The sequence below is a fragment of the Nematolebias whitei genome, chromosome 21 (genome assembly GCF_014905685.2).
Source record: "Nematolebias whitei isolate Nwh7 chromosome 21, NemWhi1, whole genome shotgun sequence".
In the NCBI taxonomy this organism is placed as follows: Eukaryota; Metazoa; Chordata; class Actinopteri; order Cyprinodontiformes; family Rivulidae; genus Nematolebias; species Nematolebias whitei.
The window spans coordinates 24795732-24823580 of NC_056518.1; the positions used below are offsets into that span (position 1 = coordinate 24795732).

The window sequence follows — 27849 nt, forward strand, 5'->3', positions numbered from 1 at the left end:
TTAAAAAAATACTATAGTGACAAAAGTGACGGTACAACAAAAACTACTATTCCAGGTTGAGATGCTGACATAACTTCATGTTTTCATCAAGTATTTCAGCACAAGATGTCAGTAAAAACGTTGCTTTCATCTCTTTCTGGCTCAACAATCCTTAAAAATGTAGAGTTTAAGCAACTAAGCACGAACCAAACAGCTGTTACTGTGATGTCATAACATCAGCTGGATGAAGCCGAAAAATGATGTGCTGAAAACAAAAACAGGCTTGAGGGGGACAACAGAACAGCCTTATGAAGGCTGATGTTTCCACTTCATTCAGCCCCCTCCTGGTGGATAAATAGATGTTGTAAAAAAAAAAAAAAGGGGGGGGGGGTGTCTGCCACCTTTCATCCACTGAGGTAAATCAACGAGAAGCATCAACAGAAACTGTCGGGGTCAAATGACGTCCTCAGGTGGAGGTCTGCTCTCCTCTGATGACTGACTGTGTGTGGGGGGAGGGAGGGACTGCTGAGGGGGTGGGGGGCCATCAGGAGAAGGATGCCCAATTGGTGGACCATAAGAAGGCATGTTAGGAGGAAGTGGTCCACCAGGATGGAGGCGAGGAGGGAGCATCATTCCTTGAGGAGGGGGCCACACTGGAGAGATAAAAAGTTATGCACATGGATCCTATCAGAAAATAAATATATATACATTTATAAATTCTTACTGCGCATCATGGGAGGAGCCCCCGGACCCCTGGGAGGGTAGAAATCAGGAGGTGGTGGGGGTCCGTAAGGGGCTCTGTAAGGAAATGGACCATCCATTGGAACCATTGGGGGTCCAGGAGGAGGGCCACCCATCCTTAGATCTGATTCGAGGAGAGGCCTCGGATCACCAGGACCAGGCTAAAGACAGAAAGACCTTTTAAAACGGTGTCTGGACGACAGATCCACACACGCAGAAACAAACACACCCGGTGCTCACCAGTCTTAGGTCCTGATCACCAGGTCCAAGATGGTTTTCTCTGAAGGCTCCATCTGCGTTCAAAAACATTTAGTAACTTGCAAAACATGGTTTCCAACTCACAGCGTTAATCTGAACAGTCTGCATTCTGCTTTTTCATTTCACCAAGTTACAATACCAAAAATGAAGGAAAAGCTAACAAACGTCTGGCTCACCTGTCATGTCTGTAGGGTGAGGAGGTCCTGGGGGGAGACCTCTAGGTTGGAGAGGGCCAGGTGGGAGGGAGCCAAGAGGAGGTAAAAGGCCTAGAGCTGCTGGAGGAGGTGGGGGTCTCCTGAATATGGGAGCCCCTGGTTCTGGAAACATATAACCTGAGAGATAATCCATAAATTAATCAGACAAACTAATATTTAGTGTGATCTCAATGCTTTATTTAAATAAACAAACAAATAAAAAGTCAGTTGTACAAACTGTGTTTTCAGACTGACTTTTATTTTTAACGGTGTAATAAATTACTTTTTAAAAGTCCTAAAAAGCAAATCAAACCATTTAAAACCAACTCTAATCAGATGGTGGATTGGTCCTGGAACCAGTTTTGTTTTCTACCAGAAAGCCCCACCCTCTACAATATATGAAATGTCTTCAAACATATAATTTTAGTCTTATTTTTTGTGACATCTGGATGTTTGTCACTTTCTTAAAATACAAACGACAACAGTAAAAGTGCTTCACCACAACAACCAACTGGGCCAACGTACAGAACGAAACAAGTTCTCTGAACTCTCTGCCCAGACTGAAACTCAAAGGGGACTGAAAACAACATTAAGAACTTCCAGCGTGCTTTTTTCTTCATTTGCATGCACACGGTGGCTCTACAAAACCATCCCAAGTCAAAACAAGTTCTGTAGATTGGGAGCTGAAGTCTGTTGTGGTTAATATGATATCTGCAAACATTTGCTGCTACTCAATGCAACTGTTCATCTGCTGAGAGCAGATCAAACACAAAAACGGGTTTCTCTGCTCGTGTGAGCTGCAGTCAGATTAGGAACAGTTTGTTAGTAAAGGAAGGAACAACTGAATACATTCAACGCAGCTCTACAACCGTTTAATCAGCTGCACTCAGGTGTGACAAATCCTCTTTTGTTTGTCTGCTGTTACAAGCTTCACCTGTGGATTAACTGCTTTAAATCAATTTCGGTTGAAAACGGACTCGCAAAAAAGATAAAGATGCACATGCACAATGCAGCAGAAAAGTGGCTACACCACATGAACATGTTGTCCCTCAGACTCTTAAAATGTTCCTACCAACTTTCTTCTATGGGGATATCACCAAGAGATTTGTCAGTGCTGGTGTCAGAACACAGTTCATTACTTTTATTTAGGGTACCACTTTACAATAAGGCTCCCCTTATATAGATGCTAATAAATAGTTTATAGATATATTATTAATTCCTCTAGAAACACTGTATACATCATTAATAACTGCTTATTATGCATTAATTAAGGTTGACTGAGACAAAACTGACCAGTTTCTTGCCAAATAGTGAGTCAAATCTGTTCACCTTTATATTTCTAGAGTTGTAATATTAAACATTTCAGACTAAGTTAATACCTTGTAAGCACAATAAGCATTTATAAACCTATTTATTTAGCATATAATAATATATCAATGCATTATAAGTATCTACAACTAATATTACTGGTATATCCTAAAAAAAACAGGTTTACAAATGCTTATTGTGCTTACAAGGTAGTAACTTAGTCTGAAATGTTTAATATAACAACTCTAGATGAAATATATAGGTGGCAGATTTGGCTCACTATTTGGCAGGAAACTGGTCAGTTTTGTCTCTCTGTCACCCTTAATTAATGCATAATAAACAATTAATGATTTATAACGTGTTTATGGAGGAATTAATAATGTGTCTATAAACCATTAGTCAGCTATAAGGGGAGCCTTACTGTAAAGTGGTACCTTATTTACTGGTAGATTACTTTGAACATACTGAAAGCTTCTTGGAAAGAAGTTCAATATTTCACAGACTAGAAATTATTACAAAAAAATAATAATTTTGACTTATGTGCTTAGTTTTGGATCATAATTATGAAATATTTGGTATACCTACATATGAGCTCAGTCCTAATGCTTGATATGATAAGTCAGGCTGTCTGGGCATTACTTCATTTTATTCTTGGGTTTTACACACACCTGGGGGACCTAGAGGCCCAGGGGGTCCCAGAGGTGGTCCCAGAGGGGGACCTCTGCGATCTCTCTCCCATGTGGGAGAGTTTGAACCACTGTCTGAATGAGGACCTCCAGTGCGCTCCATCTCTCCTTGGCCACCTGGGGGATCCACTGGACCACGAGATACTGGGAAAGAAATGAGCGCAAACAAACCGTCCAAAGGGGAAAAGAAAAAAGAAAAGAAAACCCCAGAGAAGATGAAAACATCCCAGAATGAGAGTATCACAAAAACAGGGAACCAAAGGAACAGAGGTTTGTCCAAGAATGAGAGTAACAGAAGAAGAAAGACAAAGAGGCAATAGGACGTTGTCAGTCAGACGGAACTGAAAAACTTTGAATATTTCTTTTTATTATTTTATTTTTTATAGCAGTTAATGTGCCAAAATATCATGCCACCACATGCACCATCCTGTACAGTTCATCATGCAGCACTTATAGCTTATACAAGCTGATTAAGAATGTACCAGAATATATAATGTTCACCAGAAAATCCCATTTGTTTTGAGTTTTTACCTCTAGGAGACAGTCTAGCAGGTGGCCCATCCATTAATGTAGGAGGAGAGAGAAAGGGTCTGGTTTCAGAGGAGGGTCGACCAAGAAAAGAAGAATTGTACGGTGACCGCTCAGCTGCAACGACAGAACGTTTGTAAAGAACAGCAATTCATTATTTCAGACACCACTTTAGCAGAAACCACCTATTTAGACTCCAATTATTTTTGGTAGATTTTACTCATCTCCAGTTAAACATGAATTATATGAACAAAACTCAAGTTTTCATACAAGTATTCTACTAAACAAGAAGAAAAATGTAACAATTAAATAAATCATACCTATGAGGCCTATAAAGGTCTATGTATGGGTTCATAAATGGGGAAAATTGACATCATATATGAATCTGTATGTCTGGACGAGTTTTACCTCGGAAAGGCAGTGGCCTTGCAAGGCTGTTCAAGGCGTACGTATCTTTGTCGAGGGAGTCCAGCTTAAACTGCGTATCTGTGATTCTGTAACACACACACACTCTGTCAGGACATGACAAGACAAACTAACAACAAACCTTTAGAAATACAGTGCAGTCCCCCCCACCACCAGCCATCCAACACCTTACTTCTGTCTAAGGAGGGAGTTCTCTCTTCTGATGTCTCCCAGGTCTCTCTCTGCAGCCCGAGCTGCTAACTGCAAATACCAACGACAACATGACATATTCAGAGAACATACAAACAAAAGTAAGTGAACTATAGTCATACTAACACTAACTGGCATGCATTAGGCTGCAGCTCATCTCAGGGTGTTCATCCTGTCAGAACTGTTCTGTGGTGGAGTTTTACTAACCCAGTTATTATGAGCCTTCGTTTCATGTGCCGATATCTGAGTCTGGTAGGACTGTTTAGTTTTCTCTAGCTCTTCCTCCATCCCTTCTGCTCGTTTTCTGAAATACAGACGTGAAACAACGTGTGAAGGAGGGACTACATATACGCTGTCAGAAACAGATTCATATGATTTTAAAAATTTGATTTAAAAAAGGCCTTCGACACTACTGACCACACCATTCTCCTTGAAAAACTGAATATGGCATAAGAGGATTAGCACTACAGTGGGTATCTAGTTATTTGAAGAATAGGAGACAATTTGTACAGATTATGTAAGATCAGAATTTTGTGTTAATGGATGTGGAGTTCCTCAGGGCTCTGTTGTTTATTTGGTATGTGAATGATCTGGTTGATGTGTCAGGGCTTTTAAAGTGTGTTTTATTTGCAGATGATACCACATTTTTGTTCGGGTGAAGATACTGAACGAATGTTAGAGATGATGCAGGTGGAATTCGTAAAAATACAAACTTGGTTCCAACTTAATAAGTTATCGTTAAATTTGGAAACAACAAACTACATGATATTTAGTAATAGAAAGAAAATTATCGAAGTCCCATTTAAAATTGACAATATTGAAATTCTTTAGAGTTAATGAAATAAAATTTTGGGGTTTTGTTATTGATGAGAAGCAGACATGGAAATCTCATGTAAATTACTTAAGAATAAAAATGGCAAAATCAATTGCATTACTGTATAAAGTAAGAGTTTTTCCAATGACAAAGCTTTGTATATATTATATAATGTAATGACCGTTTCATATTTAATCTACTATATTGAAGTTTGGGGAAAAGCATGCAAAACGATTACAAACTATTTTCATTTTACAAAAAAGAGCTATAAGAATTGTTAGTATGAAACGTCATGGTCAACCAACAAATATATTATTTCATCAATTGAAATTATTAAAATTTTATGATTTGGTTGAATATAGTATTTTACAAGTCATGTATAAAGCTCATAAAAATATTACCCCAAAATATTCAATTAAAATTTGTAAAAAAAAAAAAAGTCAATATAACCTTAAGGGAATGTAAATGTTTGTAAAACCTCCATTTAGAACTAGTCTGAAGGAGCTGTGTTGTCATTATGGAATTGCCTTGATATCACCATAAAAATTTCTAAAACAATTTATATGTTTAAAAAGATGATTAAGTTAAAATTGTTGGGAAGGTGTGGTGCCAGGTGAAGGATGCCTAATGTTTTTTTATTGCCAATGTGGAGATTGTTCAAGTATAGGTTGTTTGTTTATAGTTATTTTATATATTTTTAAATAAGGGGCAGATATAAGAATTTTTTTCTTCTTTCTGCACTCTTTTCATTCAATGTTATTCTTTTTGATTAATTTGTTTTGTTGATTTTGTTTCTTTTAAATTCATGAATAAATGAATAAATAAAATAAAATATGAAGCAGTTACCTGTAGTTGTTCAGCTCTTCCAAAGCCATAGCAATGTTTTTGTCAGCTTTATTTAATTTATCTTCCTTCTGGAGACGCTCCTTCTCTTCCACAGTCAGCATTCTAATAAAAAACACACATCTCATCAGCTTTTGTCATGACTAATTCAAAAATTAAGGAATATTTATGAGTACGTACCTGTGCAGCTTGAGCTCATTCTCCTGGTACATTTCAGTCATAATGTGGAGTTTCTGTTGTAACCGCTCAACCTTATCACATCAATCAGTATGATTAACACAAAGAAAAGAAACATCGCTTATATTAAATATCATACTAACAATTCAAAATTACTTACCTCATCGGAATAATGTTTAGAGTCAGACTGTAAAGATAACTTCTCGCTTTCCAGCTCCTTAATGCTCACTTAAAGGGGAAACAAAAACAATCACGTCAAACCCCCAACAGCAGATTTCTATTAAAAATATAAGAAAGAAGGCGCCATTTATAAAACTTGACCTTTCTGTATTTACCATCCTGTATATTTTCATTAACAGATTTAATTATCACTATTCTTGTAAATGAGCAGAGAATGAAAAACTGTTTTTCACTTAAATATTACAGATTTTGCCATTGCTGGTTATATGCTCACGTTCTGTTTTACCATTTCTGCTCCATTTGTTACATCACAGACAAGCCACTTTCAGCTTTGTGTTTTACTTACAAGTCAGTTTCAATTACCGATAACTTAAAAACATACAATTAAGAGATTTTAACTTCTGATTAAATCAGTATGATTTAAACTTAAAAATTTAATTCAGCACAATTTCACATAGAATTATGCTGATGCTTGATTTAAAAGTCTGGATCCCCCCCCACCCAAAGTTACCGTATGTTAATGTGATAAAGCACAGCTGACTTACCTTGAAGGTCTTCTTTAGCCTTGATTTCATCGCTGAGTTTTGCAAATGTTCGGTCCTTATCTTCATCCACTGATTTGAGGTCTGCGTTTAACTAATCAAAGTTATGGAAGTTAAAATGTAAAACTCCAGAAATATGTTATAAAATACTGAACCACCACTGAAACTGGATGTTTTCACTCGCGTTAACTTGAAAACGTACGAAGTGAAAAACAAGATGGCAGATTTGGTAAGACAATTTTTTTAGCTGATATTAAGAGAAATATCTTAGATATGCATTTAAAATGTAGGAAAATGCATGCCACATTAAATATTGTTGATTTGTGTACACTTATGTTGTTTACCTTAGCTGCATAAATAAGTTTCTGCACTTTCTGGAGATGTGTGTCTGTTAAGTTGCCTTTTCCACTCCCGTCTTCTTTTTGTGGTGTCCCGTTGGTTGTCTCCTTCTCTACTCCTTCCTCACCCTGGTCTTCCTCCAGATCTGAATCCCAGCCTTTCATCTTCAGCAGCGTATCCGTCAAGGACTGAAAACATGAACATAAGCACACAATTTTAACACAAATGTACGTCCCTTTGCAGCTTTCTTCTATTGTCATTAACCAGAGAGGAGCTACTTCTATTCTTCTTCAATTAGCATCATTGCTGGAAGAAGTGATCACCTTTATGCATTCATCTTTGACAGCAACGTCCTGCACCATCACACTGTGAGCAACCTCACATCTCTGCATCTCTGCCTCCAACTCACTCACTCTTTCTGCCCATCCCTCCACCTGCTGCCTCAGCTACAGATACAAACAGATGGGCAGAGAGGAAAAAAACAATGTGAAAAATATAGATACAGAAAGAAAAGAAACAAAAAAAACCAAGTTATTTGCATGAATTTTGCTCAAACTACAGTTGTATAAACCAAACAGAACAAAATGACTGCACCACTTTAAATCTTGAACTTAAATGATGTAAAACCCTGACACTTTGTGTGCTGCATCTGACCTGAGTGTTGCTCTCCTGCAGCACTGTGTTCTTCTCTCGTGCCGTTTCCAGGTTCCCCTGCAGTCTGTCGCTGTTCATATCGTATATCTTCAGAGTTGTTTGTGCCTATAGAGCAAACAGAAGCAATGGAAATTTAGGAGAAAAAAATGTGAATAAAAAGCAACAAAGAAAAAAGGGGCAAACATAAGACATCACAAAGACAAATGTTAGGAGGTAGAAAAGAACTGCACCTGCTCATCCTGTGACTGGAGATTTTTAGTTTCTTCTTCAAATGTTTTTAAACTTTCCTCAAGCTCAGATATCTGGAAAATGAACCAAAAGCAATTATTACTAACAGTTTTATATCACTGCTGAACATGTATTGTTTGTAATAGTGATCGAGTGTACTCCCACCCTTCGTTCTTGCTCTTTCCTCTGTTCTCTTTGTTGCTCCAGCTGAGCTTTCAGTTGATCAAGATCTCTCTCCAGATCCTTTTCAGTGTCTTTCAACTGTCTGGCTTGGACCTGCCAAAAATAAGACAACAAATGTGATCAGAGAATGTCTTCAAGCAAAACAAAGACAGAAACAAGCAACTGCAAGACCAGTATAATGTAGAACACTAAAACATTATTTAAATGTGCCTGGCAGGTCATAAAGATCAGTCAAAAAAAGCAGAATCTAAAAAAACATATATTTTATCTTGTTTACATGGAATTAAGTTCCTCCCAAATTGTTTGCAGATACCAGATCGTGAACAATTTAATTATAAATTTAATCAACAAGCTGAAAATTGTTTTTTTAGTAAACCAGTATAAATACTTACATTTCTGACTTATTATTCAATTTAAAGAGAAAAAAGTAAATTAAAACACTGCTATTTGAACCAATAACTCTAAAAGATAGAGCTGAAGTTTTTAAACATTTCAAATTTTCAGTGTAAGTGTTGTTTTTTTCTGATTTACCTTTAATTCTTCTGTTTTTTGAGTCTGGACTGAAACACCTCCATCTCTCAGTGAGTTCTCCAGTTCATCATACTGAAAATAATATTAAAAGAAGATATGCACATTTAAAAACATGTATTAATGGCAGCCATTACAGTTCAGGGTTCAGTTTATAATTATGTACAAGGAACAGATTTCATTATGAGACACCAAATATAACATTTGTGTCTTCTTGAGCTTAAAAAGGCATGTAACCTAATTTTATATTTTTGCCTCAGTTCGTAGAGAACAGTTGTGGCTCCAACCAGCAGTTCATTAATGGCGCGTGACCACAAACACTAACCTCTTGTTGACACTCACTGAGCGTCTCAAGGACTTTACATTTTTCATCCAGCAGCTGTGTGATCTGCTGAGCCATCCGTTGCTCTTTACCTGAAAAAAAAAAATGTTAAAACATTTTAAGAATTAGCTGAAAATCTAAAAAGGGATTAAAAATATTTTTTATGTCAAAATGATTTATTCTGCATTTCACTGCACAGTCATTATAGTTAGATAATATTAGCAGTCATAAGCAATGATGCTTTGTTATTTATAAAGATGTGATAATATGGTCTTTGTTGTGAGAACTTACTTCGATACAATCTGCTCTTGATCTGGGAAGATATAGGAAAAAAGCAACAACGACAAATTGGTAAATGTTTTATAAGGCCAGTGCGGTGATTCGGAGCTAGAACTTCAGTATATGCTAAATTATCAATATAGAATTAAGATAAAGCCTCTGTAATGTTGATGCAAATACTATAAATGTGCCATATGTGAGATTTTTGTTCAGTACTGATGCTAAAAATATAATTTAGCTGACAGTCTGGACTAATTATTTTTGACATGTATGAATTCTTTAATTCTAGGGAAACAAAAAGCAACATTTATAGTGTCTTAACATTTCATCACACTTTCTTTAAAATAACATACAATTATTAATAAATTGAAGCAATACCCGTTTGATGTTTTAAATAAGAGTTCTTTGTGTAAATAAATCTAGTCAGTTTTAGGGGTAAAGTTTCTGGGTAGTAAAAAAACTGGACACTTCATATAAATATTAGCAGCTACCATTACATGATGTCAGATGATATTCTAACTGCTGATAGTCTTGCATATCTGTGCATTAGTAGTAAAAGAGATGCACTTACAGATCTGTAACATCTGCAGGTAAACAACAGAAATGTCACCAGCCCCACCAGACCCGTGATGATAACTGGTTCCCATGGTACACCGTACAGGTCTGGACCTGGTCTCATGTCATCAGGCAGGGATGATACAACCTGTAAGAGAAGAGAAAGAAAAGTTCCCTTTAGAAACTGGTTTTAGTCACATATTTAACCTTTACCCTGTGTATAGCTGGCTTTAATACTCTGAACATTAGGATTACCAGCTCAGTAAGTTTCAAGACTTTTAAAAGTTTAATAAATGTTCTAAATATGAAACCTGGCTTTGTGTTTCTTGTTTTGAACTTAATGATCTTTTCTAGTAATAAAGCAGCTTTTGTTCAAAAATAACCACAAGACTTTCATAATTTCCCTCTTTGCAAAACAGGAACTTCTGTTTTCAAAGCACTAGCACTCACTGATTACTAAACAGCTATCTTGAGAGGTAATTGCAATTTTAATATGCTATTACCAAGTATGTCAACAACAGATAACATAACCAAACACCTGCTACTTCTTTATAAAAATTAAAACAACACGAAGGACGAATAAAACGTAATAAAAGACTACACCAGCTAACTATGCTAATGGGCTTAACTTAAATACGTCAAAAATACAACATAAAATATGGCAGCACTGTCAGAAGATACATATAGCCAAACTACAGCTGAAAAAAATGACAATAAGTAGCTACTAATACTGAAATATTGACGTGTTTCTATGACAGTCCGTTATTTCTGCTGTGATGGCTAAATGGGAAATGCTAACCAGACCTGCCACCTACATCTTTCACTTTCTCCACGGCGATACTGTAGAAAAACTCTGCCGTCGCCTGGAAGTCAGCCGCCTTGCTGGCCAGCGACTCACTTCTCGGATGTTCCGCCATGGCTAAATTATTTCATTTGGTCTCAAATTTAGTAAAATTGCATCTATCTTTAATGAAAAGTAGAATCCCGTCAGCCGGGTAAACGTCCTAGTAACATCCTTTTCACAACACCAACCCTCTGTGTATACCACAACCTCCATCGCGTAGGGGTAAGCAGTAAAACCATTGAATATTACTTAAAAAAATATTTAAACAATAGATAAAAACATAAATTAAAAATACTAAAATAATTAAGACGATAAATATAAAAAAATTCTACACCATATATAGAGTTTTTGTAGATTTGTGCGATCACAAAGAAGTTAAAACACCCCCACTTTTATAAATGGTTTGATCCAAACGTCACCAATTGTAAGACGCCACACCGACACGTCGGAGCGCTTTCAAAGTGACACCGAGGGAAACAAACAGGTGTTTGTAGCGAAATGTCCTTTTTCCTCGAGTAAAAAAATAATTATTCGAACAACTGACATAAACATAAGACATATGTTCCCCTAAGAGTTTTATTGTCAAGTATATTACAAATATGTACCCAGCTTTGATCTACAACTGCTAATGAAAACTTCCGTCAGTCTTGACAGCTTCCACCATGACGTTATTAAACTCACCGAGCTGGCATCTTTTTCCTCCATATGAACTTAGAAAAATTATTTACCCTTGAAAGCATGAAAATCAGCTGAGCGTGTAAAAAAAACAAATGTGAACGACAGAGTCAAAACCGATCCAGGCTGACAAGTGACACGAAGGCAAAGCTGAACTCAGAGGAGGATCAACATGTCACAGGTGTCAATGTCTTAAAGAACCAAGACACACTATAACATTTTCACATGTGCAGTAGTCAGTGTTGCATTTAGGATTTATAATGTGCTTTTTAGTGTAAATAAAGCAAATACAAAGTTGGTTTGAGCCCACCCAACCCTGGTGGCTGGTCTTTTAAAAGGCAGCTTTTCAAAATAGCCCAGTACTTTGACTGGTCTGCAGATTTATCAAAAGTACAATGCAGTTTGTTCTTTCTTGAGGCATTAAAAAAGGCCTTTATGCAAACATGGTGATAGCGTAAAGGACAAAAAGTCTAGACTAAAAGAAAAATGTTTTCAGACAGCTGAGCGTTCAAAAAAATCTTATTTAATATGCCATAGTATTTGGGGAAATTAAAAAAACAACAACATGACTTTTTAAAATAGCATTTAAAATGAACATCTATTCTGTTTAAAAAAAATATTAAAAGCCTAGCATTTCTTTAAAGAACATATATTATCTACTGTTGCCTTTCATGGTAGAGTTTTAAAATTGGCTGAGATTTAGCCACTTTTTTTGTTTGCTAATGTTGAATAGCTGTGGCAGTCATCTTGAATTAGACTGACTCAAAAAATTAATCAGTTTGTAGACGTATTTTCAAAGACTGCTTTCTGAAACTTTCAATACAATTCACGATATATTTGTGAGATTGTTTGGTAGCACACAGACACGAGCAAAAGCATTAGCGCTCTTTCGCCTGCGGAAAAAAAAAAGCTTAAATACAAAATAATGTCAAAGTCAAACAAACTGCATCAGCTCATACCTTCACGATAAACCATCTGACGATGCCCTTGTAGTTTTCAATCACCCCAAGAATAAAGTCCAAAGTTTGCTTCATTAACCCTGAAGTCACACAGATAATCATGTTTAAAACTTAAAAGTATAGAAGTAAACTAAATAATGTCTTGGTCATGTCATGGTGGAGAATAAATATGAAAATTCTGTAGGTCAAAGCATATTTTGAAATTTGATTAAAACACAAGTCATCTGTACCTTTCTTTTGTGGTCCTGGCTGAGTATAATGGAGGGATGCTCCCTCTTCTTTACTTCCATGATCTCTTCTTTCCTCATCCACATATTTCTTCTCATTAACCGTACCACCGCCTGTTTGATCGTTTACCGCAGTTATCTGCTCGTCTCTCAGGCTGTCTTTCCTTTCTTCACCTTGAGATGAACATGTGGCACAGCTGGTCTCATCTACGTTTGAGCAGGACAACGTGTAAATAGCAAAACACAACTACACCTGAACAGACTGGGTACATGAGATTAGAAATATAATTAGTCAGCCATGATAGCTTGAGCGATGTAGACAAAAATACCTTGATGTTTACTGACATCTGATATTCCTGTGCTGACAGTGACATTGATTGTTTTCAGTAACATTTCCAGTTTCTGAAGTGCAATGAGTGTTCTGGTCTTTTCTTTGTCTTCCTGTGGTGTGTCTGTGAGCCTCAGTGGAGCTACCAGCATCTCCCTGTGGTGACACAGAAGTCTTTCTATATCTGACAGTATGGACTGATCATCACCTGCAGTCACAGCCTCTGAGCTAACCAAAACGTAATCTAAAAACTGCAGCTTGTGACGCCCAAACAGCTCCAACAAAACAGCCGTCTCTTCGGCGCTCATGTGGGTGAGGAGATTCTTGTACAGTTTGTTGACGGGGTTTGTTTTTGGGGGTGTTTCTGTGGTTGAAGGAGCAGTATGAGGACTGTTTGGATGAGGTTGCTCTGAGGTGAGGACTGGATCAGTGGTGGAATCCAGCTCACGATCAGAGCCTTGTGGTTGTGACGTCTCAGCCGTATTCGTGTTAAAACTCTGTGCAGATTGCGTGGACTCTGTAGATGTTGGAGAGAGAAAGCCAAAAGTGTTTTTGAAAAGACCAAACGCTCCTCTGCTCTCGCTCGCTGCTGCTCCAGGTGGATGTGAGGACTCAGTAAGACCTCCAGGCTCCGTTTGTTCCGATGCTTGAATGTGACTTTCATTAGAGTCCTGCTCAGCTCTTCCTTCACTGTGGGATTCACTCCCAAGTGTTGTACCATCAGTTTTCTGAATTTGCTCTTCGTCTACATCATTTGAGATTTCAGAAATGTTTGTTTCCCTCTCTTCCATTTTGTTTTCGCCCATCCATGCAGCTGCTACATCTGTTGAACTTGCTCCATCCTCAGAGCCAACTCCCTCTCTTTCTTCCTCTGCCTCCTCTTTGCTGTCTTCAGGACGATCGCTCTCCACATGCTCAATTTGCTGCTTTTCTTCAACCCCCTCCTCAAGATTTTCATCCTTTACTTTCTCAGATGCTTCCTCATCCTCTGTTTTCTCTCTCTTTCCCTCCTCCATCTTTCGGCTTTCAGTCTGTTTTGTTGTTTCAGTGAAAGATGATGCTAAAATGTCATCATCCAGGGTCTCCTGTTTCTCCTCCGGTTCCTTAAATCCCTCCACTCTGGCTTGATTTTCTTGCTCGAGTAACTGGTTTACCTGGTTCTCTTCCTTCTTCAGCTCTTCCACCTCTTGTTGCTTTTCTTCGTTCAACTCCATCACCTCCTCTGCTCTCTCCATCTTTGACTCCTCTTTTACATCCTTGTTCTTCTCTTCATTTTCTTTTAATTTCTTGTCCAGATTATTTTTCTCCTTTTCATTTCTATCTGCTTCCACGGGCTGTTCCTCGTTCTTTACCTCATGCACTTCCTGCTGGTTCTCCTCTTCCTTTAAAATATCATCTTGCCCTCTTTCCATTTCCTCGGTTGTTATCTTTCCACCCTCTTCTACTCGGTCAAAGGCTTTATTTTCTGTTTCAGGACCCAAAGTTGATTTATCGTTCAAAACTTCTTCTTTAAAGTCTGTTGTCTCCTTCTTAGCTTCTTCATTTTGATCCTTCAAAGTTCCTTTTAGATTTTCAGCATCACTGAATCTCTTTGCGACTTCTTCTTTCATCTGTGAAGACTCAAGTGTCTGATTCATGTTTGTGAGGATTGTATTTCTGTCTTCCTCTGGAACATCTTCATACATTTTTGTAGTATTTTCATTACCAGAATGCAAGGATCCAAACTCCTGAGAGCCACCCTCCAGTTTTAATTCTTCAAGATCGATCTCTGGTTCTACGTTATCAGTTTTAGCTGTTGAGTTGGGAGCATTTGTTTCTGCTATGGAGGGACTAAAACTTTCCTCATGTGGGATAAACTCATCTTCTTCCGCAGGCTGATTCAACTCTGGTCCGATTCGACCTATCTCAGCTGATTCTTCAGTTTGAGTTGTGAACATTTCGTTCCGAGCTGAATATGTTGTTTTATTTGACGGCTCTTCTTTATGATCATCAGCTCTAAGTTCATCTTTTACTGATGTATTATTGGATTCTTCCAAGTTCTGAACTGCATTTGTGATTTCAACACTTTTTGGTGTCAGGTCTGCCTCTCTACCTTCAAACTGCTCCATGGACTTTAAAATTATATCTTCAAAAGTGTGATCACTGCCCAAACTGTTTTCAGTCTGTGTTATAAAATCTTTATTGTTATTCGTAGTATTCATTTCATTTACTACTGGCTCCCTTGTGTGACTAGCTCTCAGATTTCCTGCTGAGTCATGCATCTGATAAACCTCCGTTTTTGCAGATCCATCTTCATCTATTTCCCTGTTATTTTCCAACTTGTCATCTTCTTTATTATCTGTTTGGGAAAAGAGGTTGATGCTGGAGGACATTTGAACAATAGCCTGTGGTGAAACATCTTTTAGATCAACCTTGAGTCCAGCTAACACATTGCGCTCCTTTCTGTCAGAATTATCTACATTATCATCTATAATATTATTATTAATATCACTGACTGGTTCTGCGGATGTGACGCTTGTGGGTTCTTCAGCTTGTAATTCTTTGTTAGTTTCAGTTTTTTCCTCACCTGTTAGTGGAGCATGTGATTCATCCGCATCCAGATTTTCTGATTTGGCCGTTTCTTCAAGTGGTTTGTCCTTTTCGGTATCCTTAATGCCATCTTCTTTACCGTCACCGTCAGAATGATCATTTCTAAAACGAAACATGTCCCCAATCCCCATGTTCATCCAAGAACCCACCTCTTGTTCCTTCTTCTCTTCAGCTTCCCCTCCGAGTTTTGTTTCATCTCCTGAATCCTGTTCGTTCTGACCAAACCCCAGCCTGCTCGAAAGCCCACTTCCCAACCAACCAAAAGCCCCCACCTCTATCTCCTCTTTTTCATGTAATTCACTGTCTTCCAGGTCCAGAGACATTCTTCTACTCCGAAATTTCTCCACAGGTTCCGATTCTTGTTCGCTGTTTGGCTCATCTTTTTCAGGGACAGCTTTCACCTCTCCTCCATAGCCGAGCCACCCTGTCACGGCTGAAGTGTATGATTCCTCTTTAAGTTTCACATTTTCTTCCACGTTCTCTGGTTTTTGTTCCCCTCCAATGCCCAGCCATCCCGTAACAGAAGATGTGAGTGAAGAATCTGCTTTAGTATTTTCCCCTTCCTCTTCCCCCGCATGTTCCAAATTGCCAGATTGCTCCTCTTTAGAAAGGCCTAACCATCCTGTCACTGAAGAACCCAGCCAGGAGGAGGAGGAGGGAGACCCACCTTGTTCTTTCTGAGCTGCAGAAGTCTTGTGTGCCTCCTCGTGAGCTTCAGCAGCATCATTGAGATTTTTGTTTTCTTCTTCGGCTTCTTGTGCTTTAACCTCAGTAGAGGCATCTGAAGATGTTGAAGGCCCGTCAGCATTTGTGTCATGAGCATTTGGGCTAATTTGGATGGTTTCTGACTCCTGAGGTTGTGATTTTTCATTATTATCATAATCATCCAGATAAGTGGTGTCAATAGGATGTCCAGACTCATCCATGCAGAAAAAGTCAGAGTTCTGCAGAACAAAGAAGATCATGTATTCATAAAGATAACAGCGTAAAAAACAAGGTATGTTTTTGCGATCACCTCATTCACATTTTACAATTAAATTATTTTTCGAGTCTCGTAACTGAACAACTAGAAAGTTTACCTGTGTCTCCACTACTTTCTCCGTAGTTGCATAGACTTGTTCTTCTTGCACAGCATCTTTTGGAAAGTAGCCAAACTGTCTGTCAATCTGAAATGACAACAGGCACATGAGACAGACAACCACAAAGATTTAAAGATGACCCGTTAAAAAAACAAGTAAACCAGAGATAGAAACCCAAATACAAACCCAATGATTCACTTTACCTTGCATTTGTGTATTAATTGTTTATGTGTGGAATATTTATAACTAAATCATTTTATTGAAAAAAAATCATGACAAAGTAAAAGATATAAAACAGTAAAAAAATGTGCTACTTATTTTACAAATATCCAAGTTATGTTTTATTAGTTGTTAATACACACAGTAAAATGTGATACATTGTCTATTTTTTAATCATAAAAATGTTACACCTTAAGTAGGTTTGACTTTGATGTACATTTGGTTGAAACACAAAATGCTTATATCTTACAGGAAACACACTAATACATATTTGGATTTGCTTTGACCCACCTGTCTACTGTCATATATTTTCATAGGCCAGGTTCTAACAAGCATGCAACGTAAAAGGTACGAAAAGAAACATGACAACCACTCAGTTCTCAGAACCAACAAGGTCTGTTATAATCAGGACTTATCTCTTTGACTAAGAACCTGATAAGTGGCTGTGTGCATTAGGTAAGTCCAACAAATTTAGAATTATAACAACAAAAAAAGAAAATTCAATACATACACTGCCTGCCCAGAGGTCTTCCCTTTTTCCAGTAAGTTTGTGGTATACAAAAATGATGTCCCCACGTCTAAAGCTCAGGAAACGACAGTCCTTACTGTGGTGGTCTTTAATAGCCTGCACTCTGCTCATCAAACCTGCACACACAAGCGTGAGGAAAGAAAATTATGATAAAAATGACACATAATCTGTAATTCCATATAAAAAATACCTCAGAAGGGTTTCCGCTTACTTTCACACTCAGAATCTCCACAGAGCTTGTAGTCAGACAACAGTCCCATAGTTAAGCGAAATAGAATTAAAAAAACAGCACCAACCATCCACATGAATTTATAACCACGCAGACATTTCATTTTTGCTGTTTTAACGAAAGTAAATCAAGAAGAACTGTCCATTACAAAGTTGAAATACCTCAAACCAGTTGTGCTGGCAAGTGGACATTGCCTCTGTGCTGTTGCTCATGAAATCTCAATAGTAAATGAAGCAGCGCTGATAAGATATAGGCCCAACAAGTAGATAATCATTAACATGCAAGACCTACTTGTATTACAAACTATCTGTGTTTTGGTCAAAGGTTTTTATTCAGTTGAAAAGCCTAATTAAAGACAACTAATACTGTAACTTATATTTTATTGCAAATAATAATAATTAACAAACAATTTGTATAAAGTGTAGACACAGTTTGGACTTTGAGCTTTAAATAGCTAACAAGGCTAACTGTGGTATTTGTTACAAAATGTAAAAAAGACAGACAGGAGGTATCAGTCTGGTTTTAAAACTCTCCACAGTACTGAATTGGCTCTTTTAAATGGTTTTAATGACATCCTTTTAGCTACTGACTCCAGTGAATGTGTCATCCTTGTACTTTTAGATTTAACAGCTGCTTTTGACACTGCGGACCACAAATTCACTCGTCTGGAGCAGTGGGGCTGTTGCATTAAAATGGTTCAGGCCCTTTTAGACAAACAGAACCTTCTCTGTTGGTCTTGATGGTTCAGTATCCTCCTCTCATTTTTCTTGTGGAGTCCCACAAGGCTCAGTTTTAGGCCCACTCATTTTTCTCACGCTATCTGCTCTCACTTGGTTCAATTCTAAGCAAGCATAGCATTTAATTCCATTCATAGACAGATGAAAATCAGATTGATGTCCCTCTTAAAAAGACAAATGCATAAATCAGCATCTTAGGGTGGCTTGAGGACATTAAGGCTTGGATGGCAGTCAGCCTTTTGAATGAATCCAAAACAGAAATGATGGCTTTTGGAAGCACTACTGGGCCAGCCAAAGTTGATTTAGATTACAGTACAGCAAATTGACGATGAGGATTAACTCGATCCTTAACTTAACGTAAACTAGACTGCCAGATTAGGTCAATCATTAAAATAAGTTTTATAATTTGAAACAGCTATCCAAAATAAAACATATCCTTCCCAGAAAACACTGACATTTCATTAGATAGATACAGTAACTTTATTTATTGGCTTTTTTATGTATGCAAATGTTTTTTACAACTTCTGTTACTTGACATTATATAATTTTACTATCTGTTATCTATATTTATCATTTATTTATTACCCATTTACTACCCATTTGCCCATTTATTGCCCATTACCTATTTATTTATTTATATTTATCTATACATATTTATTTATCTATATTTGCAATCTATATTTTGCTATTCAACTGAATTGAGTTGAAATAATCCATGCTTTTGTCACCACCTGTCTGGATTACTGTATTGTAATGCACTTTAACTGCATAATCTCCTCCATTGCCAGACTGCAAAGGGTATAAAATGCTGCTATGCAACTTTTAAACATGAGCACATTTCCCTCATTTTTCCACACTCCATTAGCTGCCTGTGCATTTTTGGATTAATTTTTAAAATACTTTCTGGAACGAGCTGACCCTCCATCCTAGACAGAACCCACGTTTTCTTTAGTTTTTATACTTAGAGTTGATTTTATAAAAAATATATCAGATTTTACTTTTACATATTTTATAGTTTTTTTCGTCTGATTTTATTGTTTACCCCAATTTAATGTATTTTGTTTTACTTACTTATTATAACTGTATTTTGTGAGCCATGTTTTAATGTTGCCACTTTGGTCTGCTGTGGTGTTTGAAAATGTTTTACAAATAAAGTTGGATTGGATTGTCGCACTGAAGCGACGTCATCATTCTGCGCGTTTACAAACAAGATGGTGTTTGTAATGTGAACACAAATGGGAAGCTAAAGGAAACGTATCAGGCAGTTTTTAGGCGTTTTATTCGTGCACAGTTTTGATATTGTTAGAAAATGAAGTCGGACGTGGAGGAGTTAATGCCGAGGCTGCTTCCGGTAGAGAGCGGAGCTGCTGCTCGTGAAGCTCTGGACTTTGGTGGGACACCGAGAAACCCCCAAGAGTACCTCAGACAGGTCCAGTACGTTCAGCCCGAACTGCCATAGCTGTCAGGAGGATCAAATCTAATATCCTAACCACCATTTACAGCTCACCTGTATCTGTCCCAGATCTAACGAAACTGTTCAATTACAGTAATGTGTTTCCATTTTATTTTAGGTTGGAGGCATCATTGTGTCCAGAGGTGGTGGTTGCTCAAATCGATCCCAAGAAACTGAAAAAGAAACAAACCGTTAATGCATCTGTGAGTCATTATACAGAATATGGTTGAGCATTTAGTGGATGATTTTGTGTAACACAAAAAAATCATGCATTAAAATTAGTACTGTGTCAAGCCTAATTGTGTTGGTTAGAGAGACAGCGTGAAAGCCCTAAAGGAAAAAGAGAAATGTGTGTCCTTTGTTTCCAGGTTGCAGGATGCCATGCTGCACCTCTGGGTTTCTCCCCCAGCCTCAGGTGGCAACAGCTGCAAGTCAGCAACTTTTCTGATGCTAGACAGGTAAGAAAAATTAGTTCCAGTGATTATTCCCCCTTTGGTTACGACTAAAGGCTTATCGTCTCATAAATAATTTTACAGTACCACAAACATTTGCTCATATTGCTAAATTTGTTTTTAAACAGGGTCAATGACATGTCAAAGGTCCTAATTCTTCTATTTTGGGCTTTTTTTTTTAGAGCATCACCAAGAATAGGAAACACTGGAGTAGCCAGACTCTGGATGACAATGTACAGATGGTTAGATGTCACGTTTCATGAATTACAAATAAACAATCGTTGGTAGTTTCAATTTCTGCCGGTGTGTTTAAGTTTTAACCGTAATGTGCTTTTGTCTTTTGCAGCCAATGGTAACAGATGAGGAGGGCTGGAAAAGGTTTTGTTTAGGAGAGAAGATTTACCAAGGCACCTCATCTAGCCTTGAAGATAAAGATGATGAGCCTGCATTGGACTATAGAAAGGTCCTAAAACTGTTTAATTTTCGTAAAATTGTAATATAGAGACTTCAGAGTTTTTACACTTTAGAATGTAGATACCAGTTTAGCAGATCGGCACATTATTTTTTTATATTTAAAGTGACAAGCATCACTTTATTTGGCTCACAATAGAATAAAGGTAGGCTAAAAATAAAATATAGCAATTTGTTCATAAAAAATTAAGACTGTACATAAACGTCTAATTTAATAAGAATTTTACATTTAAAATGTATTTACTTCTTTGTTTAGATTGGTTTCCCTCCCTTCCTCAGCATAGTAAGCAGACTAAACCAGGTAAGTGATATATTACGGTGCCATTTATCACCTCCTTCTGGTTATAGTCTGGTAATTATTTCTGCCTCCAGTCCACAGTTCTCATGTTGTTGGAGATTCTGATAAGCTGGTTTGAAGAGCGAGAATTTGTTCCGCAGTTGGTGAGTTTACTTTGATGCGTCTGGAAATGCCACAAAAATCCAATTGTTTTATACTACGGCAAACTGTTTTGTTATATATGAAGTTTATAGGATTTTGTATAGTGGAAGAAAAAAAAAACTTTAGGGACCACTCACCTTTCAGCACAATAAATCTGGAGTCATCATGCAAGTTAGCTGTTCCTTTTCTCTTCCTCTACAGGGCTGTTGGTTGTATGCTTTGTTGGTCTGCTTGGAGAAGCCTTTACTGCCTGAAGCCCACTCTTCCATCCGACAGCTGGCCAGGAGATGCGCCCAGCTCCGCAGCACACTGGTATGACCTTTGTTTTTAAGCTGAGGAACTACATCTACCATCCTCTTCTCTTTATCTTTTCACATGGAACTTTGGAGTCATTTTCCCTGGTTTGTTACATATGATATATTGTTTCAGTAGCTACTGTCCTGTTTGTGTAATTTTATATTTGCAGAGTATTTAACTCTAATATCCATTTTCACAGGACAGTCAGGAGGATGAAAAGCTGCCCGCTCTCAACCTACTCATCTGCCTTGTTGCCAGGTGACCAAAAACCTTTATAATGCTTAAATTAGTTTTACTTAGTCAACGCAAGGAGTAAAATACTGTAATCTAATTAAATGTGCTAACACGAAGAACTTTTGTTGATCCTGCAGGTACTTTGAACAAACTGATCTGGCAGACCAGCAAGAATGAACGGGAAGCTGAACTGTTCACTGTCTCAAACGGCTGTGCTGTTGTACAGCTCATGGCAAAAGAGGCTTCTAGCTCAGTGCATGCACATGTGGCTGAACATCTGGAAGAAAACAGAGCGAGCCCAAACCGACTCAACCAGGAGCAAGACTTTTGTATTTGTAAGAGTTTTTATTTTAGTAGCAATTTGCTGATAGAGCTGGATCATTAAAGCAGCAAAACAAGTAAAACTTTGAAGTTTTTATGTACTGACACACTTTTGAAATAAAGTTGTGATTTCTAAAATGTGTGGACAACAAAATTCATCCTAATGACATCATTAAGAAAAGTAGAACAGAACCTGCATTACTCAAATCTGGGTTCAAATAAATGATTGTCTAGTTACAAAAAAATATAACTTGAACTATTTAAACATGATCAAAAATGTAAAACGGCAAACTAAAAATTCACCCATAATATAAATCACACTAAAACACATTTTTGCCAAAACCTCAAAATTTATTTAAAGCAAATTACATAGTAAAAATAAAAGTTGAACTAATTACATTTGACACTGATCAAATTGTGGAAGTTAACAGCATTGCCACAATGACTTGAAACATCAAACGTACTATATTTGAAAAGTTGTTTACCAAATCTCAACATCCAAGAATTGGCATTGTTGCAGCTCAGTTCTTGTTAAACCCCAAATACCAGCTTTATTTAAATTTAGGATAAGGGGGAAGAAAAAAATGGCTCTTCAATCAGACCCATTTACAAAGACTCCAATTAGAAACCACATAAGATGCTACTACAGTAGTTTACAAAAAAAAGAAAAAAAGCCATTCGCTATTTCTATGCAATTCGACCAACAATATTTGACAAGTATGTTCCATGTAAAATTTCCAATGGTAAAAAAAACAACAACCAGTGTTTTAAAGAAATGTTCAAAAGCAGTTATCGCAGATATCTCATAAACCGCTCAGTTTATTTCTCCACTGTTTTTACTGAAGCCCAATCACATCAGCGTCTCTTGTCCTTCCTGTCTCTATCTTTATGCTCCCTATCACTCCGGAAAGACCTGCCCTTCCCCTCCTCGCTCCTCTTACTCCCCTCTTTTGAGTCTCTCCCTCCTCCGCTACTCCCTCCTCCCTTATGGTGACTTTTTTCATCTTCTTTCTTCTCGTCTCTGCTTTTATCCGATGTACGCCTCTTTCGCTTGCCGCTGTCTCGGCTGCTGCTGCTGGATGATGACGAGGAAGAGGATGAGGAAGATGACGAGGAGGATCCAGAGGAGGAGGAAGAACTGCTGGAGGAGGATCCAGAGGAGGAGGAAGAGGAGCTGTTACTGCGACTGCGGCGCTTCCGCAGTTTGTCCTTCTTCCTCCCCCTGCCCTCCTCCTCCTTTTCAGGAGTAGTTACAGAGGCCTTCTGGGAATTGGGCAGCTTTTGTGGGGCCTCCACAGATTTTAATTCAACCGGCTGCTTTTCATTTGTTGAATCCTGGACAGGAGAGATGGAATCCTGAACAGGAGTGGTGGAATCCTGTGCAGGGATGATGGAATCTTGGACAGAAGTAAGCTCCTGTGCAGGAGTGGCAGAGGCTGTTTGGGGTTCTGAGGTTGGCGATGCCTCCATTGCAGGGGACTGTACTGCTGGTTCTCCTGCAGCGGGGCTGTCTTGGGGTGAATCATTGTTTTCTGATTCCTGGTTGCCGACAGCCGTTTCACATTTCTGGGTGTCCGGAGTTGTTACAACTTGAGGCTCCGTGGGCCCCTGCTGCCTGACCGTTAGTACCTCGCCCTCTTTATCCTCACCTTCCGTTTCTGCCTTCTTCTCTACCTCCATCTCCTCTGACTCTGGACTAGCCTTCTTATCTGTGTTCTCCTTTTGCTTCTCTCTTCCCTCCTCACTCACCTCCATCACTTCCTCCACCTCCTTAAACCCCTCCTTCTCACCTTCTCCCGCTTCCTCCCTATCTCCCTGTTCTGTCTCCTTTCTATTTCTCTCCTTTACGTTTTCTTCCTCCTCATCCTCATCTTCTTCCTCATCTTCCTCAATCTCTGCGAAACCCCTTTTACCTGTTCGCTTGTCTACCTGACCTGCTGGCTTACCCTCCGCCGGGTGGTCCATCCTTGAGGCTGTGCTGCCGTCCGGGTCACGGTTCAGCTGTCGCCGAGGACGCAACTCCATCTTGCTGAGATGTTCTGCAAACGCCTCACGCCTTTCCTCAAACACAGCTGACCAGGAAAATACGAAAAATTCACAAGATAAAGCGTTTGCTTTTAACTCAAACGGGAACAGGTTAAGGCAACAACAACAAAAAAAGCAAATAACTAACTGACCATTTAGTTTTTTGGTGGATTCTTCGAGGAGTTTCTGTGTTGCGGAGCACATTTTTCCAGGCCGGTAGAAGATATGCGGCTTGGTCTTTGTGCGAATATATTTTAGTAAGTGATTATTGTGACAGGTCCACTCCTCTTGCTGTGGTTTGATGGAAGAGATGGGACAGGTACACTTTAATAGAGCTCAAACAAAACCTAATATTTGCTCTACTTTTAAGTCATTTTATTACTCTTCAAATCAGTGCTTAGTGCTAAAGAGAAAGTATGAACTTTTTAAAAATCTTCTGCTGCATAAAATACTCAAAACTAAAGACCAAAAACACCCCGATCTTTTAAAAAATAAAATGGTTAAATAACATTTTCTTACCAGCTGAGCTAATTCCACTTTCTGTTCCAGCAGTCTCAGCTCTGTCTGCTTGGCTCTCCTCTCTTCAAACAGCTCTCGCCTTTCGTTCTCCACCTTCTTTTTCTCAGCCTCAGCCTGAACCTCGAGCTTCTGCTCAATCTCTGAACGCCGCTTCAGCTGCACATCGAACAGTTGATAACCATGAACAACAACAATAAACTTACATGATATCTTAAACACGTTTAATTCTCACCTTCTCTGAAGAGACGTTTGATTCCTGCTTGAATTTCTGCAGCGTCCCCATCAGCAGGCCAAACATGCGCCGATTCCTGACAAAAAACGAGCATGACACCGTGCAAACGAAACTTGTGGTAATCTTTATTTTGCAGATACAAATGTGACATTTTGATAATGAATCAACACAAACTCTGGATACAATTCTGTACTGAATTCAAGGCTAGTGTTGGCCTACCTCTGTTTGCCCTTTTCATCCATAGTTTGATCCTGGATGAGATCTCGGCGTGTTCGCTCCTTGGAGGTAGCTATAACGGACGACTGCAACGCCGGCTGAAAGAAAATGACAAAAGGGGAATAAACTTGCTAAAGCCGTTTTGAAACATCCTACATGCCAGAAAGATCAATATTTTAAAAAAAGCCATAAAATCTGAAGGAAGTTCTCTGAAATGCTACGTATATGATGATGAGTACAACACACACACAGTCCTATTACTTTTTTGACATCGTCATCATCCTCGGCGTCGCTGTCGGGACGTACGTCTCTCCTGGCCCTCTGATCTCCTGCCAGCCTGCAAAACGATTGTTTAAAAGAAATACAATAAGTAAAATTATTATTTGCTGCTTATCCAGAAAGGGAAAAATACATTCACACACTATAATGTGTTTGTAAGATCTAAAAATACCAAACATTACTGTAGCAAATAACGGCACAAATTCAGTTGTTGGCAATTATTCAACATTAATTTATAAAATTCAGACTATCAAAAGCAACAAACTTGTTTTCTGAAAATTGATCAAGCATTTAGTAGGGAAAAACTAAATTAAAACATTTCCACTTGGACCCCTTAATTTAAAAAAGTACACGCTCACCTCAGCAGAGCTCCGTCAATGTCCCTCTGCTTGGCAGGTGGGCCGCCGCTTCCCATATCCGAGAGACTACGTCTAAAATACAACAGATCAATTAGTACTGCAGTTCAAAAACAAACCCTTATAGGTGTTACTGCACTGTAAGTTAGACTCAAAGCAGTCTGCTGGCTCCTCAGGTAATTTTATTAATTTACTTTTTATGTATATGAATGCTTCTGTACAGTGCCCTGAGATGACTTGTGTTTGACTTAGTGCTATATAAATAAATTGAACTGAATTAATCATAAAGCAGGTTTCCTTTCAGCTGATATCTAAGGAGCTGAGTCTAGAAACCAGACCTAGACCAGTGGTCATTCTGTATGTTGCAGGAGTTTCAGAGAAACTGAGACGTTTATTTTCTAAACATGACGTCCCAGTGGCTTTTAAACACCAAAATACATGGCAAAGACTGGTCCACCCCAGGGATCCAGTCCCCCCCCCCAGCACAAACAGAATAATATTATATATGCCGTTCAGTGCCAGAACTGTAGACAAGCATTGGAAAAACTAAACAGCCACTGGCCAAAAGGATGGCCCAGCACAGAAGAGCAACATCATCTAGCCAGGACTCTGTGGTTTACTCAATTGTAGGTCAGTGGTCACTCTTACAGGGATGAAGATGCGGATAGAGGAACGCTGGTTTGGTAGAGGATGGAAAACATCTTTGTGAAGAGAACCCATTCATCATTAAACAGGGGCAGAGGCCTCCATGTCCTTCTTACAATACTGTTATTGCTAGTATCACTCAGCCCTCTGTGTATAGCAAGCGGCCATCAGGGTAATAACAATCGGTCGTTAGGTTGATGGTCCTACTTTTATCGTGTGAACAGCTAGTTTTGGTTGTCACCAGCAAATTGGTTGATCCACTATGAAAAAGGGCTGTTTATAAGACTGAGTTTAGTGCAGTACCTCGGACTGACATTTTTCGATAAAAGATAAAATGTTTCAATATTTTTTAAATGTGGCCAGGAGACCTGACTTAACTTTGATATATTTTTCGTTGGTGATCGCTTGGAAGTCTACAGCAATTGGATCTACCAACATGTGCACACACTAAATATTGTTTGAGGCATGTTTATGTACATTATGGCCCACGGCATCGATGGGTCTAAACGTGTACGAGCTTTAGTCTTTACCTGATCAGGTTGAGTCCTCTGCCTCTACCTCCTCCTATCAATCCCAGGCCTGCCATGGGGCCGCTGAGCCGACGCATCTGTCCCGGTCTGTAAACCAAAAATCCGATTCAGTTCGGTACCTCGCCTTTCGTCCTCATTGATGATACTCAAATAACGCCTGATAGGCCTAAAATCAGCTCAGTTGTTAGTTTCATGCAAAAGTACACAGAGGTCCACAGTTTCTTACAACTAAATCGCTAAATCACGATTAGTAAACATAAGAACTGTATGAATATATATTTTTTTAATAACATTTTAAAAAATCTCACGGAAACCGTCCCGCCTAATACTTAGCCACCTCATGCTAGTTAGCACATGTCGCTTCTAATAAAGCTGGTTAGAATAACCGTAAATGCATCACAACTTAAATGCTTGCTTTCACATTTTTACCTAGAATCATTGGGATCTCGTCCGGTCAGTTTGCGAATAGTATCATCCACATTTTTCAAGCCTTCTTTGGCTTTTTCGAGCTGATCTTGCAAACTCCGCACTGCCACCGCCATCTTGTTGCTAGCTAGCAAATGGTCACGTGCTGCTGCGTTCCATTTACATCGGAACTCCAAACTGGGAAGTCGGAATTACGTCATTCACGAGTCGAGCGCGTTCCAGTTTCCAATCAATCAATCAACCTTTATTTAGACAGGTAAATCCCATTGAGCCTCGAGGACTCATTTACAAGAGAGACCTGATTTAACAAAGAAAGATGACAACAATGGACAACAGCGACAACAATAAACAATTATAAAAAGTCATACTGCAGTTTTTTTTTTATTTTTTTTTATTTTTACAAATAGGATGGCTAAAAGGAAAAGGTAACAAAACAAAAAGCAAACAAACAAACAAAAAAACAGCTAGATTCTAAGGCGAATGTAGAAAACTAAAAACAGGAACATGTCTGTTTTTAGTTTTCTACATGTAAAAAATAAACACACATACATATATATATATATACATATATATATATATATATATA

The 27849-nt window shown here is 38.3% G+C and overlaps 3 protein-coding genes across 3 annotated transcripts; 1 reads left to right on the forward strand and 2 right to left on the reverse strand.

The window, feature by feature from the left end:
• Positions 1-138: 138 nt before the first annotated feature.
• Positions 139-17716, reverse strand: ctage5 (CTAGE family, member 5). Its single transcript, XM_037694779.1, has 28 exons — positions 17614-17716; positions 17385-17518; positions 16655-16741; positions 12988-16519; positions 12662-12865; positions 12432-12511; positions 9970-10101; positions 9411-9432; positions 9123-9211; positions 8801-8872; positions 8252-8362; positions 8089-8160; positions 7859-7963; positions 7528-7650; positions 7210-7392; positions 6869-6959; positions 6304-6371; positions 6147-6217; positions 5970-6071; positions 4517-4613; positions 4293-4360; positions 4103-4188; positions 3698-3811; positions 3149-3310; positions 1155-1310; positions 961-1013; positions 704-881; positions 139-632 (listed from the first exon to the last, which is right to left on the reverse strand). Exons 1-28 carry the CDS (start codon positions 17699-17701, stop codon positions 433-435), a joined length of 6480 nt encoding a protein of 2159 aa, XP_037550707.1. The 5' UTR covers positions 17702-17716; the 3' UTR covers positions 139-432.
• A 1844-nt stretch (positions 17717-19560) lies between these two features.
• gemin2 (gem (nuclear organelle) associated protein 2) lies at positions 19561-22086 on the forward strand. Its single transcript, XM_037694542.1, has 10 exons — positions 19561-19802; positions 19940-20024; positions 20190-20279; positions 20456-20515; positions 20620-20736; positions 21001-21045; positions 21117-21185; positions 21385-21495; positions 21680-21738; positions 21852-22086. The coding sequence occupies exons 1-10, from the start codon at positions 19678-19680 to the stop codon at positions 21889-21891; spliced, it is 801 nt and encodes a 266-aa protein (XP_037550470.1). The 5' UTR covers positions 19561-19677; the 3' UTR covers positions 21892-22086.
• A 279-nt stretch (positions 22087-22365) lies between these two features.
• Positions 22366-27404, reverse strand: pnn (pinin, desmosome associated protein). The gene is made up of 9 exons (XM_037695190.1): positions 27267-27404; positions 26838-26924; positions 25666-25737; positions 25289-25364; positions 25031-25125; positions 24812-24887; positions 24580-24735; positions 24213-24351; positions 22366-24107 (listed from the first exon to the last, which is right to left on the reverse strand). The coding sequence occupies exons 1-9, from the start codon at positions 27377-27379 to the stop codon at positions 22891-22893; spliced, it is 2031 nt and encodes a 676-aa protein (XP_037551118.1). The 5' UTR covers positions 27380-27404; the 3' UTR covers positions 22366-22890.
• Between the last annotated feature and the right edge of the window lie 445 nt (positions 27405-27849).

Coding starts and splice junctions, on each gene's coding strand:
- pnn (XM_037695190.1), bottom strand. CDS start 27,379: ATGGCGGTGGCAGTGCGGAGTTTGCAAGATCAGCTCGAAAAAGCCAAA. Junction 25,738..26,837: donor AGAGGACTCAACCTGATCAG/GTAAAGACTAAA, acceptor GTTGTATTTTAG/ACGTAGTCTCTCGGATATGG. Junction 24,108..24,212: donor ATCCACCAAAAAACTAAATG/GTCAGTTAGTTA, acceptor TTTCCTGGTCAG/CTGTGTTTGAGGAAAGGCGT.
- gemin2 (XM_037694542.1), top strand. CDS start 19,678: ATGAAGTCGGACGTGGAGGAGTTAATGCCGAGGCTGCTTCCGGTAGAG. Junction 20,280..20,455: donor ACTTTTCTGATGCTAGACAG/GTAAGAAAAATT, acceptor TTTTTTTTTTAG/AGCATCACCAAGAATAGGAA. Junction 21,046..21,116: donor TAGTAAGCAGACTAAACCAG/GTAAGTGATATA, acceptor TTCTGCCTCCAG/TCCACAGTTCTCATGTTGTT.
- ctage5 (XM_037694779.1), bottom strand. CDS start 17,701: ATGGTTGGTGCTGTTTTTTTAATTCTATTTCGCTTAACTATGGGACTG. Junction 16,742..17,384: donor AAGACCTCTGGGCAGGCAGT/GTATGTATTGAA, acceptor TTGTCATTTCAG/ATTGACAGACAGTTTGGCTA. Junction 10,102..12,431: donor TCAGATGGTTTATCGTGAAG/GTATGAGCTGAT, acceptor CTTCTCTTACAG/GTTGTATCATCCCTGCCTGA.